Source organism: Loxodonta africana, chromosome 18, assembly GCF_030014295.1.
Source record: "Loxodonta africana isolate mLoxAfr1 chromosome 18, mLoxAfr1.hap2, whole genome shotgun sequence".
In the NCBI taxonomy this organism is placed as follows: Eukaryota; Metazoa; Chordata; class Mammalia; order Proboscidea; family Elephantidae; genus Loxodonta; species Loxodonta africana.
This window is the reverse complement of record NC_087359.1, coordinates 66,875,636-66,889,670: the sequence shown is the minus strand read 5'-3', so window position 1 is coordinate 66,889,670 and position 14,035 is coordinate 66,875,636. Positions and strand designations below refer to the sequence as shown.

General features: G+C 45.0%; 1 protein-coding gene across 4 annotated transcripts in view; it reads right to left on the bottom strand.

Moving 5' to 3' along the window:
- TEKT1 (tektin 1) overlaps positions 1 to 14,035 on the bottom strand; it is a 24,574-nt gene extending 10,539 nt beyond the window's left edge. The window contains exons 1-7 of one of the 4 annotated variants that reach the window (XM_064271620.1): positions 12,911 to 14,035; positions 11,946 to 12,807; positions 11,223 to 11,429; positions 8,986 to 9,151; positions 6,517 to 6,645; positions 5,335 to 5,478; positions 318 to 540 (exon numbers count right to left, since the gene is read on the bottom strand). In XM_064271620.1, coding sequence (XP_064127690.1) covers positions 318 to 540; positions 5,335 to 5,478; positions 6,517 to 6,645; positions 8,986 to 9,151; positions 11,223 to 11,429; positions 11,946 to 11,967 — 891 coding nt within the window. In that variant the 5' untranslated portion in view covers positions 11,968 to 12,807; positions 12,911 to 14,035. Of the gene's footprint in view, positions 1 to 317; positions 541 to 5,334; positions 5,479 to 6,516; positions 6,646 to 8,985; positions 9,152 to 11,222; positions 11,430 to 11,945 lie in introns of all 4 variants that reach the window. The other 3 variants (XM_064271619.1, XM_023556325.2, XM_003416851.4) reach the window with 3 other exon arrangements.

The window sequence follows — 14,035 nt, the reverse complement described above, 5'->3', positions numbered from 1 at the left end:
GCCTCCCGCTTCCCAGCTCAGCACTGCCCTCTGCATCTCTGATCTCAGCAACAGTGAGCGACAAAGGGGCCAGGCCTTGGTACCAGGGAGCCTCCTCTCAGAAGGCTGCACCCCCAGAGTAGGGCAAAGTCTCACTGCAGTTCCCAACTTTCCACAAAAGCCCAAAGTCTGCTGCTAAGATGGAGATAGGTGAATGACCCTTAGTTAATACAATATCCCGAGCTCAGAGGTCCAAAAGCCTGGCCCAGAAGACATTCTAGTTTTCTACAGTGAGGTCTCCTGAATATCTGCTTCCTTGTTTCCTCCAGAGACCTCACCTTGGCCAGATGAACAGCCAGCTTGTCCTTAGCATCCTTGGTCTCCTTCAGCCCATTCTTGAATGCTGTGTCCACCACATCGCATTGCCTGCGCAGGTCGTGGGCCGTCTGGGACAGGATTCGGTCCACCAGGGCCTTTAGCATCAGGGAGTTGTTCCGCTGCTTGTCAGCCTTCTCCACGTTGGCGTTGGAGAAGTCTAACCAGTCTTCCAGGCTCACAGATCTGAAACAGAGTCCATGCTTCATTCACAGCATATATGGGCTAGGAAGGGGTGTGGGAGGGGGATGAGCTCCTGGAAATCCACCAGAATCTAAGCCTACCTCCACTATCAGAAGTACCCAGAACCTTTCCCCATCTCTAAGCAGAGGGAACAGCTGTCTGTCAATGCCAAAAGCTATCACTTTGGGGGCACTTATCTACTCCATGCTGGGCACTGGGCTAGCACTTTACAGACATTATCTCATTTAATCCTCACAATGGCCTAGTGAGCTAGCTTTTATAACCCTCATTTTACAGATTAGTAAAACTGAGGCTTAGAAAGGTGAAGTAGCCTGGTTAATATTACACAGCTAGGGACAATTTTAGCACCAAAATAAATAATAATAGCATTTATTATCTAACACAATGAAAAAAAAAATAGAAAACCACAACTCCATGCCGATACAAATAAATAAATGAATAAACTGCCAGCTCAATCAGGAACAAGGTATTTATATAAAATACTTATTAATTACAAAGGGAAAAAAGAGAGCAGTTTTACAATTCAGAAACCCAGCAGACACCACCTTAATCAAGTGACCAAAGTGAACACCATTATAATGAAACTAATCAAAGTCACAGGCCACCTGACTGGATGCAAAGAGAACACAGACTCACTTCTGGAATATTCCTGCCAGAGATGCATAAACCGATTCAACATGATTGTAACACTGAAAGTTGATATCACACAAAAAGAAAGCCACAGAACAATTCCACTTATGAATACTGATACGAAAACTCCACATATTAGCAAATCATGACCAAATAGGGTTTATTTCAGAAATGCTAAAATAGCTCCAAAAAAAAAAAAAACCCATTGCCTTCGAGTCAATTCTGACTCATAGCGACCCTACAGGACAGAGTAGAACTGCCCCATCGAGTTTCCAAGGCTGCCATCTTTATAGAAGCAGAGTGCCACATCTTTCTCCCATGGAGCTGCTGGTGGGTTCAAACTGCCAACGTTTTGGTTAGCAGCCGAGTGCTTAACCACTGCACCACCAGGGCTCCTTCAAAAGAGCTCAACACTTGGAAATCTATCAGCATAATTCATTGCTTGTTCACGTACTGAAAAAGATCTGCTAAGGAGAAAACCATGACAGAAATAGGTGCTGAAAAGATATTTGATAAAATTCAGCAAACATGGATTGGGTAATTAGTATTGTATCTATGTTAATTTTTCTGTTTTTGATATTGTACTGTGGTTATAAAGGAGCCTTGGTGGCCCAGTGATTAAGCACTGAGCTGTTAACCAAAAGGTCGGCGGTTCAAACCCTCTAGCCACTCCACAGGAGAAAGATGAGACAGTCTGCTTCTGCAAGGCTTAGAAACCCTATGGGGCAGTTCTACCCTGTCCCACAGGGTCACTAAGAGTTGAAATCAACTTGATGGCATTGGGTTTGGCTTTTTGGTTTACTGTGGCTATGTAAGAGAATTTCCTTATTCTTAAGAAATATACACTGAGCTATTTAGTGGCAAAGGGAAACAATACGAAAGCAATATCGATAAGACATTTAACTATAATCACAGCCACCTGACAAGTAAAGGTGGTAATTATTTTAAACAGTAGTTGGAATCCCAAAGGAAACAGTGTACAGTTTTTGTTAGGGTCACATTCAGTGAAAAAGCTCCGAAATCAAGTTATTTAACAGCAGAATGTATTGCTCAGAGAAAGAAAAGTCACTAAGTTGGTGAGAACCTAATAATACCCAGCATGTAAAATTATATACAAAATTATATGAAATGCTCAGACAAAATGCAATGTGAGAAACTGGGAAAGTTCCATTCTTAAACAGCATGGTAACTCAACCTATTAATGACTTGCCACATGATACCCAAGAGGTTTTGTGTAATAAACCGAAAACAACAGCTTCTCAATGCAACCTGATACATCAAGAGATTTCAACAATAAATGTCATGCTTTTTTTAAGATTTGTAAACCCATTGCTACTGAGACAATTCCGACTCAAAGCAACCCCATAGGACAGAGTAGAACTGCCCCACAGGGTTTCCAAGGAGTGGTTGGTGGATTCAAACTGCCAACCTTGTGGTTAGCAGCCAAGCTCTTAACTACTGAGCCACCAGGGCTCCAAGATTTGTAAATCATGGCAAAATTCAAGTGAACTTTGTCTGCTGCAAAGAGCTGCTCAGAAACAGCAAAAGCCAAGATATGTTTAACGTCTGGTCTTTATATCTGGAATAAAGGTCTGTCTTGGATCAACTGTGCTGGCATCTACACTGATGGTGCCCTACCAAAGGCTGGCTCCAGAAAAGGTTTCATCTCACTTGTAAAAAATAAAATCCTGATGGTACCAAAACATATTGCTTTTATAGAGAGATTTTGGTGTCAAAACTGGTGGAGACAAATTTCCTGATGGTACTCTAGAAACGGTGAACTTTATTAAATAAAGACCAGTAACAGAAATCAGGTGGCTTAGCAGAGAAAGAGCTCTCAACAGGGGTGTTAAGTGGAAAGTGAATTGCAGGAGCACGTTCAACAAAGGGCTAGGTCAGATGTTTGCTGAGTGCTTTGAAGATGAAGGATGGCTGCAGAAACCAGCTACGCAGCCGACCTTTTTCAGTATATGAACAAGTTGAACAAGCTTCTCAAGCCTTAAAGAAAATGTTTTGACACCAAGCAACAAGATTCTTGGATTTAAAAAGGAAACTCAGTCTTTGGGGAAAACCGTCTTACAAAAAAAAATCTTGGGATGTTTCCACGGCTGCTTGGGTTTGAGAATGAAGAAAGATATGAGCAATTCTCGGGTCTCATTTTTGCAGAACAAAATTGAACAGTATTTTCCCTTCCTTTCAACACAAACGTATGAATGGATGAAAAACGCTTTCTCTGAGTCTTTTGCTTAGCCGGGAATTTGACTTTGAGAGAAGAGGAAGAACTTGTGAGCTATGGTCTAGTTGTACACTCCCGATGAGATTTACTGGTCTTGGATTGCTGTGAAAGAAGGGTCTCCTGCAATTCAAGGAAAGCAGTGAACACTTCTCTGCTCCTTTCAACTTCTTACATGTGTGAGCAAGCTTTTTCTCGTCTAACAAGCATTAAGAGCGAGGTCAGAAATTGTTGCCTTTCAGTTGAAGATGAAATCCTTGCCAGTTAATTTCAAGTTTGACCCAGAATTGAGTATTTGTGTAGCAAAAATATAAGCACAGGTTACAATTAAAAAGATAAATTTCATTCATTATTCTCAGCTTCAGAAACAATACTTTTATGCCTAGAAATATGGGGGCAGTAGTGATTCAACGGTAGAGCTCTCTCCTTTCAGGCAGGAGACCCAGGTTTGACATCCGGCTTATCGGCCTCATGCGCAGCCACCGCCTGTCTGTCAGTGCAGCCTGCACGTTGCTATGATGCTGAACAGGTTTCAGCAGAACTTCCAGAGTAAGATGGACTAGGAAAAAAGGCCTGGCGACCTACTGTTGAAAATCAATCACGGAAAACCCCATGGATCACAACGGTCCAAACCCCAACCAATCATGGGATGGCACAGGACCGGGCAAGTTTCCATTCTTTTGAGCATGGAGTCGCTGTGAGTCAGGAGACAACCTGATGGCCACCAACAACAAACCATATAAAAGAGGTCAAGAAACCAATACAAGAATACATTAATTTTGTAAATCGTAGGCTTATATTTGAGCCTGATCATGCCTCTCAGTTAAAAAAAAAAAGTTTTTTCAAATCTTTCTACAGAAGTGTGTCTTGGGCTGTGTATTAATTATCCATCGCTGTATTAACAAATTACCCCCAAAGTGAACAGTTTAAAACAACAAACATTTACTATTTCATAGACTCTGTGAGTCAGAAATCAGGAAGCTGCTTACCTAGGTGGTTCTGGCTCACGGTCTCTCATGAGGTGGTTATCAAGCTGTCCGCCACCTGAAGCTGCAGTCCTCTGGAGCTAAAAGATATGCTTCCAAGCTGCTATGTCATGAGACAGTCCTGTCATGTCATGGGACCAAGGCCTGCCTCAGCCACATGAGTGAGCTTGGAAGTGGATTCTCTCCCCTCCACCTCCATTCCAGTCAAGCCTTCAGATGAGACTGCTGCCCAGTAGACAGCTTGACTACAACCTCATGACGCTTTGGGCCAGAGGCACCCAGCTAAGCAATGCCTGGACTTCTGACCCGCAGTAACCGTCAGATACTAAATGTTTGTTGTTTTAAGCTGATAAGTAATTTGTCATGCAATAATACGTAACAAATACAACGATAGTTTATTGAACTGTTTATTTGTGCACTTTTCTATATGTTATGTTTTACTTCAAAAAGAAAGTTAAAAAAACAGAATGAGTTAGGTCTGTGACATAATGTTAAGTGAAAAACAAGCTAGATGTTAGAGAAAAAAGTATACAGTTTAACCCCATTTTTATAAACAAAACAAAATTTGTGCGTTGAGTGTATGTATATATTTGTATGAACACTGGTAGTCTCGGGAGGTGAAAAAACAGAAAGGGGGAAATTATTAACTTGCTTTTTGTATATTTTTTAGATTCTTTCACTTTTTAAAGATTTTATATCAAACCTTCTTAAAGTGGGACCTGACCTGGGGGATCCAGGAAGCCCTGGGCCTTGTCTCTGAGTAGCTTCCCTTCAGCGCCTGCCCTTTTCCCCTGAGCCTGCCTCTTCCTAGCGCCCAGCCTGTCATGAGGATGCGCGCACCAGGTCCTGCCTGTCTAAGAAGCGCTGGGACATTACCAGGAGGGAGGAAGATGGCAAGGCCATCCCAACAGGCTTGGACTCACTCACTTTGGTTCAACCCTTATGACGTTCTCAGAATATCTGATGTTAGGCGAGTTGTTGTTGAGTGAGAAGCAGATATCATCAATGGTCAGGGCCACAAATTTGTCCTTCACATCCTTTTCAAGATTGTACTTGGCAGAACGGTTCAGCCTGAAGGGAGAAGGTAAAGTGTGTTTCTCCCTCTAGAATACCCAGGTAGCACCTATAAGTTCTTGGGAGACCATGGAAAATAAAGCTAAAGATAGATCTAGTGTAGGGTGGTAGTATTTACTTCCCCACCTTCCCGTCACCTCAATGCACACATATCCTAGATGCTTGGTTACAAATTAATGTAACCAAACCTTGACTTCGTGATAGTCCGCTTCAATTGTGACTTCTTCTAATGTCACCACCACTGTAGCATACTGTATGTAAGGGGTCAGCCCTGACGGGAAACAGCTCCAGTGCCCTCCAGTTTATAATCAGAGTGAATTTTTTTTTTTAACTGTACTTTAGATAAAGGTTTACAGAACAAACTAGTTTCTCATTAAACAGTTAGTACACATACTATTTTATGTCATTGGTTAACAACCCCACAACATGTCCACAATCTCACTTCTCGACCTTGGGTTCCCTATTACCAGCTTTCCTGTCCCCTCCTGCCTTCTAGTCCTGGCCCTGGGATGGTGTGCCCCTTTACTCTCATTTTGTTTTATGGGGCTAATATTTGGCCAAGGGATGAACCTTGAGAGTGACTTCATTACTGAGCTAAAAGGGTGTCCAGGGGCCATTATCTTGGGGTTTCTCCAGTCTCTGTCAGGCCAGTAAGTCTGGTCTTTTTTTGTGAGTTAGAATTTTGTTCCACATTTTTCTCCAGCTCTGTCCGGGACCCTCTATTGTGATCCCTATCAGAGCAGTCAGTGGTGGTAGCTGGGCACCATCTAGCTGTACTGGGCTCAGTCTGATGGAGGCTATGAAGATGGATTAATCTTCCCAGGGGTGAAATCCTGACCCATCACCACCTACGATCAGAAGATGTCATGTATGAAGGGTTGGCCAGTTCTCACCTGAGTGCTCCTGGGCAATCTAGGGACACTGAAAGTGCTGTGAGAGTATTGAACCCCATTCCTTCTGTGTTACAGAGCCCAGCCTTTATGGGTTCTACCTTTTGAAGTGGCTATTTTGAAGGCAGGCCCTGGACAATCATACCTGATCTGCTCAGAAGTCTCCTCCACAGTACGGGTCAGCAGGGCCATGACCCCTTGGATGACCTCAGTCTCCTTTATCAGCTCCCGTTCCACCTCATCGTGCATCAAGTCCATCCCAACTCGCTTCTCCCTGACCAAGAGAGGAAGAGGCAGCAAGTGCTCCAGCATGAGAAGAGGTACAACTCGATACCTGCAAACACCTGGACACTTACTAATACTGGGACAACTGATTTGCATTTCACCTGATTCATCTGGATGACGTGATGGGCGACTTGTTATCGGTTGGTGTCTATGTGACTTCAGAATATCCAAAACACAACGGCGAAAAATCACTTGGGGACTAGTTATTTGGTCTGAAAACTGCTAAATGGACTTTTTTTTTCATCCTCAAACTTGACCATCAGTTCTGAAGCTTGTTCCTTCTTACCTGTTGATTGGAAACATTGTCTTTTTCCTTAGAATTTCAAAGACATATGTTTCCTTCCCTGATCCTACTCCTGTTTTTTGACAAGGATTTAAACCCAGACGAGATGTTTCATAATAACAACAATAATAACAGTTACTACAAATACTAACAATATTAATACTACCGCCACCACTGAGCACTTACTATGAGACAGGCATCGCGCTGAGCACGTTATATACATATTCTCCCTGAAGCCTTTCAATTAGGAAAAAGAAAAACCTGTTGCCAGCGAGTCGATTCTGACTCATAGTGACCCCATAGGACTGAGTAGAACTGCCCCGTGAGGAACCAAAGGTTCAGAGAGGTTAAGGAACTTATCCAACGTCACAGAGCTGGGCATTATACATGCTTTTAACCACTAGGCTACACTGCTCCTAAAACTGCCCCTGCTGCCTGATATTTTGTTCTTCTCTACCTGTATGATAGTGCTTAGGAGGAGGCTCCACCTCTCGCCAGCTTTGTGGCCTTGGGCACGTTATATAATTCATCTGTGCCTTGGTTTCCTCTCCTGGAAATGGGGACAATTAATAGTACTTCATAGGGTTGTGGCAAGAAATAAATGGCATATAAAAGCATATAGCACAGCGCCTGGCATGTGGGACCTACTCAGTAGATTTAGCAACCTCTACGACTACTGCTGTTAAAATTACCCTGGGGTTTGAGGCTTGGGACAATTGGTTACTGACCCCTAACTCACCTGCTACTTCCCACTGCTTCATGAACTCCCTAAACTGGCCGGGAAGACAGCCGCCTGGTTGTTGCAGAGGGTCCTGGCTAAGCTCACTGAGGGAAAAGCACTTTTCAGGAAGAGGGAACAGTGTGGACAGAGGCACGGTGCCTTCGGGAAACCACCTTAGCTCCGCACACCTAAGCGAACACAGTTGAGGATGAGACGCAGGCCTGGAGAGGTCGCTGGCGGCCCAGTCATGATGCTAAGCTAAGAAGTTAGAATTTTATCTTGAAGTGACTGGAGCATGGCATTGTAATTAGATGATTTTAAGCATGAGAGTGAGCCGGGAAAATCTGCACTTGGAAAAGTTCACTCAACAGCCAGTGTGGGAGATGGGACTGGATGGGAGGGGCTCTGCTGGCAGCAGGAAGACCTGTTAGGTTCCCTAGGGCTAAGGCTGCAATAGGGAGCAGGTGTGGAACTCGCCATTCTCCCAGAGTGGAGAGGATTATCCCACTCAGGGGCTTGTAGGAGGGAAATAATAATAAAGAGGTAGGTTTGTACCGTGTTCTCTGGTTTCCAAAGTGCTTCCATATGGCTTTGTGTATTGGAGCAGACTTCTTACTCCCCATTAGCTGTAGTATCTGTTCTCACTTTTTCCTGGGCAATAAAACCCTGTATTTTTTATCTGGGCACCAGGCTGCCCAAAATAAAGACTATCATATCCTAGCTTCTATTAATGTGCTCAAGTAACTAAGTTCTGGTCAACGGGGTGCAGATAGAATTGGTGAATGCCAAGCCCTACGTTTTCCTACTGGCTGGAATGCACACATAATGGCTGGAGCTCCCGGTGCCATCTTGAATCATGAGGTAACCTCAGGAACAAAAGCCATATGCAATAGAACAAGACAGAAAAAGCCTGGACCCTTGAAACATGGAGCACCATGCCAACCCTGAACTATCTCCAGAGTGCTTAAATGTGAGAGAGAAAGACATTTCAGTATTCTTTAAATTTAGTGTTATTTGGGAATTGTATGATACATCCAAACTTAATCCTAACTTCTGTAGTCCACACAGGTGATGGTGTTTGACCCTCCCAACAGCCTGTAGAGAGAAGGTTATATAAAATTATTCTCGCCGAGAGAAAAGGAAACCAGGGTGTAAGTGCTGCTTCTACCGCCCCGCATGACAGGTATGCTGGGATAATTTCAGGCTCTAAAAGAACACATGCCCGATTGCCTTAGTCTAACCCTCCAACTAGCACAGTCAGTTTTTACCACCCAGCATTTCATTTCTTGCAGCAGATGACTCATTCAAGAAACCTTCTTTCCTACCTGTATGCCAGGCATCTCTGAGTGATGTGCAAGGGTTCTTTTAAGCTCTCCAGGGCTTTTTCCAACCTGATCTTAAATATCAGTAGATCCTCGGTCTCATGCACAAGCTGCTCAAGTTTGTCATCTAACTCCTTCTTCCAGAACTTGACTTCCTCCAGTCTCTGTTCTGAAGTACACAGGGAAGGTACACCGGGGTTAGTCTACTCCCCGTGTAGCCAACTCTTGAATTAGAAACTAGAGGACTTTTATAAAACTACCCAAGATATATTCTTTTCCAGAGCTGTGCTACGTGGGGCTTTTTCCATCTTTATAAATGCTTGTTAGCAAAACGGAAGGAAGACATTTCTGCTTACTTTCAATATCAAATTTATCAAAAAATCATTCTACACTAATTCTTCAATGCCCACTGTTTCCATATTTTATTGGAAAAGTCACCCTTTCCCACTGCACTGCAGTATTGGTTGTCATAAATCAGATGAATGTACATGTGTGGGCTTGTTTCTGGTCACTTTGTCTATCCTGACCTATACCTCACTACCTTAATTACCATAGTTTTACAACAGGTCTTGGAACCTACAGGAAAAGTTGTGTTCTTCTTCACAATAACTGTGTCTATGCTTTCTTTCGTTTTTTGAGCCGTGTCTGTTTTTGACCCTTTGCATTCCCCTATGAATTTTAGAAACAATTTATCAATTTCGCCAAAAAAAAAAAAAAAAAAACCTGCTGGGATTTTCATTGGCATTATACCTATATATTCATTTGGGGAGAACTGACATTTTAAAAACATGGAGTCTTCCAATCCATTAACAGATACATTCCTGCATTTATTTAGCATTTTTTTACTTCTTTCAACAACGATTTGTAGTGTTCGGTGTAGAATTCTTGCACGCTTTTTGTTAGATTTATTCCCGGGCATTTGATGTGTTTTACTGCCATTGTAAACAGTTAAATTCTTTTCATGATTCGATGACTCAGTGAAGTTAAGGTGCAGGCCTTGAAAACTTTTCTCCCATGCCTATTGCCACACAACGGTTGTGAAAATGAATAAAGCATCTTCATTTTTAGCACCCACCTATCTGCACAATTATTTAGAATAGGCTGGTATCAGGGTAAGAATCAAGCCATCAGGAAAAGCCTAACATCTAACATTACTGGCCTGAATGAAGTTTCGGAGATCAAACCCTAGCAGCCCTCAGGCTGGACTGTATCCCTAGACGGGTTTGTTCAGCTTGCCTTGTCTGAGAAATACATTCAAATCACTTGCCAATATTGAAAAAGTAGGAGAGTGCACATAAAATTCCAGTTTTCCAAATGTTCTTAAAGAAAAAAAAATCAGATCAGGCAACACTGAGCCCATATTCTTCTTTGGAAGAAATGCATTGAAATTGAGTCGCACCTGCCTTCTTAGCTGGGACACGTGTTCTCCAGGGTCCCCACAGTTCCCACCACTCCCTGTTGTCTTACATTCAACCCCTCATGTTACACACCTAGCCATTAGAGATGTCTGAGTTTGTGACCTCTGGTTTACCACTTTTTTGGAGTTTGGGAGGTTTTGTTTGTCTGTTTCATTTTATGTTTGTTTTTGTTTTGTTCATTTAACAATAGAAAACAAACAAACAAAAACCGATTCCAACTCATAGCGACCCTACAGGACAAAGCAGAACTGCTCCATAGGGTTTCCAAGGAGCAGCTGGTGGATTTGAACTGCTGACCTTTTTGTTAGCAGCCAAGCTCTTAACATACTATTCGTAAGTGTGGAACTGTCAAGAGGAAATTAGTCTTCCTTTAAGACTCACTCAAATGTTCTTCTCTAGGAAAACTTTCCCATCCCTGTTACACACCTACTGTTGTGGACTTTACTCCAGCACCTATCTGTTATATTCTGATCATTAATTTTTGTATCTTTCTCCTCCTCCAACCCCTAAAAAGCAGAGACTACAATCATTCCCTGTGATTTTCCCAATGCTCAGTCTATGCATGCTCTCAGATGCTCAATAAATACGTAACAAATTAATAAGTGAATGGATGATGGATGGCTTAAAATCAGACTGGGTTACTATGTCTCTGTGCTAGGGCAGTGAACTCAAACACAGAACGTGTAGAAGACATATTTTTTTCCTAACATTTCAAGAACAATATATTGCCATTCCTGAATATCAAACGTAAATAACAGTATAGCTAAACCTCAGCAGTCTCATCCAAACATACTCACAAATACATCGAGCATATTACCTTACCTAGTTTCTTGTTCACATCACTCTGAGATTTTCTTGTGGTCTTTTCAATTTCATCCACAAGCCTCTGGCTCTCTGCCACCAGGCGTTCGGATCGGGACCTTTGGGCCTCTGCACTGTGGTACTGGTTCTTGTTAGCAATGTGCCACTCTGAGGGCAGGAACTTGGGGGGAGGTTGTAGTAGTTTGGCCATTTGAGGTTTCCAAAGTCCTAATCAAAAGCAGACTTGTTTTAGATGAACTAAAAGGCAATTAGTCCTTTTTTAATGTCAATTTGATTCAAAGTGTGAGACGTACAGACCCAAATGTGCGTATGTCATCATCTGAACACGAAACGAACAGATTTGTGTAACCAGCACCCAGATCAAGAAACAGGGCATTACAGGCACCCAGCAACCCCCTCATGCCCCTTTCCAGTCACTACTTTTCACTCCTGCCCCCACAAGGTCACCACTATCCTGACTTTGAACACTGTAAATTAGTTTTGCTGTTTTTAAAACTAAATACAAACAGAATCATACACTATGTACCCTTCTGTATCTGACTTCCTTTACTCAACGTTAAGTTTGTAAGATTCATCAGTTCACATAGTTCGTATAGTTGTAACTCATTCATTCTCATTACTGTGCAGCACTCCACTGTAAGAGGTATGTCTTTTCTGCTGCTTATAGACATTTGGGTTGTTTCCAGTTTGGGGCTGTAATGAGGATGTTGTGAATATTCTCACTTATGTCTTTTGGTGAACACATGTACGCATTTTCGTGACTCTGGAATTTCCGGGTCACAGGGTAGTAGTTTTAATAGATACTGCCAAACAGAAGAACTCAGACATGTTTTCTAAAAAATGAACAAACATGGTATCTGTAAACTGAAAACTAGGTATTGAGCCTATTCAGCAGAGTAAGGAACATAAAAACTTCCCAGGACAATGAAAAGGAGAGAACAGGAAGGGGAACACAGGAGAATGGCAGCAGGCAGAGGCTGGCAGCCACAGAAAGTCTACAATTTACCCACCTCATCTGCGCACAGCTCTGACTGACTGTGAGGACTGTCTTCCTTGGGTAGGTCTGAAATCTGCAGCCACCACGACCATCCCCACCCCAAAATCTGAGCACTTGCCCTTAAGGACCTCTGGATCTCTGAAGCCCTCCAGACACACAAGGATGGAACAAGGGTAGGCTCTTGACCAGGCTGAGCCCCACTCCCAGCCCACCCAGCCCTCTCAGATGACACGGGGGTCTCCCCACTTCTTCCTAGTCCAAGCTTTCCTATGGCCTCTCTCTTGTGTGTCTGAGCATGGAGCCCAAAAGTTAACTCAGACTCTTGGATAAGCCTGTGCAGGTCCCAGAGAGGCGAGGGGCTAAATTAGGGCCGATCTCAACTCTCCACTAAGGGTTGGTGGGTGGGGGCCGAGGTTTACTTACCTTAGCACCGCAAAGAACTAGTACCCAGGCTCCAGGTGGGAGCCTCCTTACCACTCCAGGAGCTGTGGGCTCTCACAGAACAGGGCTCTCAGTAAACAGCGCAGTCTCCATGGCAAAGAATGACGCGTCACCAGGGCAAAGGGGGCGGAACCGCCGAGAAGCAGCCTTGCGGGAAGGTACGACACAACCGTGATTTCTGCGGCCCCAGCCTAGAGAAACAGGGGTGTGGCCTGGGGGCGATGGGGCCAGAGAGGCCATCTCAACCTACCACGAAGATGCGGGACAACAGGCAGGAGACAGCGACCCAGACCCGGGCTGGGAGTCAGAAGACCTGCGTCTACTACCCCTGGTCTGCCGCTGGCTGGGTGACCTCAGGCCACGCGGCTCCCTGAGTCTCGGCCGCCCCAGGTGTACAGTGGGGTTGGGTTGGCTGATGCCTCTACGCCCTCACAGCCGTGGACCGGACCAGGACCACCTAGCAACAAACTCGGCGCTGCAGGTGGAGCTGTTGCAGCCGGGAGGGGTTAAGAAGGGAGGAGCCGGCACCCAAGACCCGAGGCCGGCGCGGCGCGAGAGGAGCTGAGGGTGTGGGACGCTCGGGAGGACTCTAAAGCCGGTGCCCCGGGCCCGCCCCTCAAGCCGGGGATGGTGCTGGGCCCAGAGCTGGGAGCGGGAAACTGGGCTTCAGGTCCTTCCTGCTCGGGTCCTCAGCGTCTCCATCTTAGGATGAGCGGATTGGGGCTTCCCGAATTAAAAGCGCAGTGCTGGAATGTGTTCGTTGTAATTGTAATGTTGCTAAAGCATTAATATGTAAAAATAATAATAAGTGAATGAATTAGACCGTGGGAGGAAAATGCATGTTGGAAATGCTGACCCGGGTCCTCTTCTACACGGCCTGCAACACCAGGCATTCGAAATCCCACGCAGGTGGCAACCCACGTCACCAACGCCATTACACAGGCCAATCGAAGCCAACCCCCGTCCGACGATAGCCAATCAGAGAAGGGTATTTTTCCCTTGAGGCCCGCCCCCTACGTACAGCGCGCCAGTAAGACCTTGCGGGAGAAGCAGGAAGTGCGAATATTAACCACGCCGCCTGGGAGCGCCTCTGTGCGCATGCGGGGGAGCGGGCGTCTCCTAGCCCTCCCAACCTGCGCCCTCAGTGGGGCCGTTGGCAGCGGGGTTTGGCACCTTTTCCCCCAGCAGTTTTCGCTCCCGGCCCCTCCTTAGTGTTCCGGGCGCACTGACCCCCTCAGTGCCGAGCTCCCAGCGCCCCGGCCAGGCCTCCTCCCGCAGCCGAGCCGCCGCCGCGGCGTGCAGCGGAGCCTGGTTTCCCGCCCCGGGAAGGCGAGCCTGGCGGGATAGGCGCCGGATCCCAGCCTCCGCACCTCAT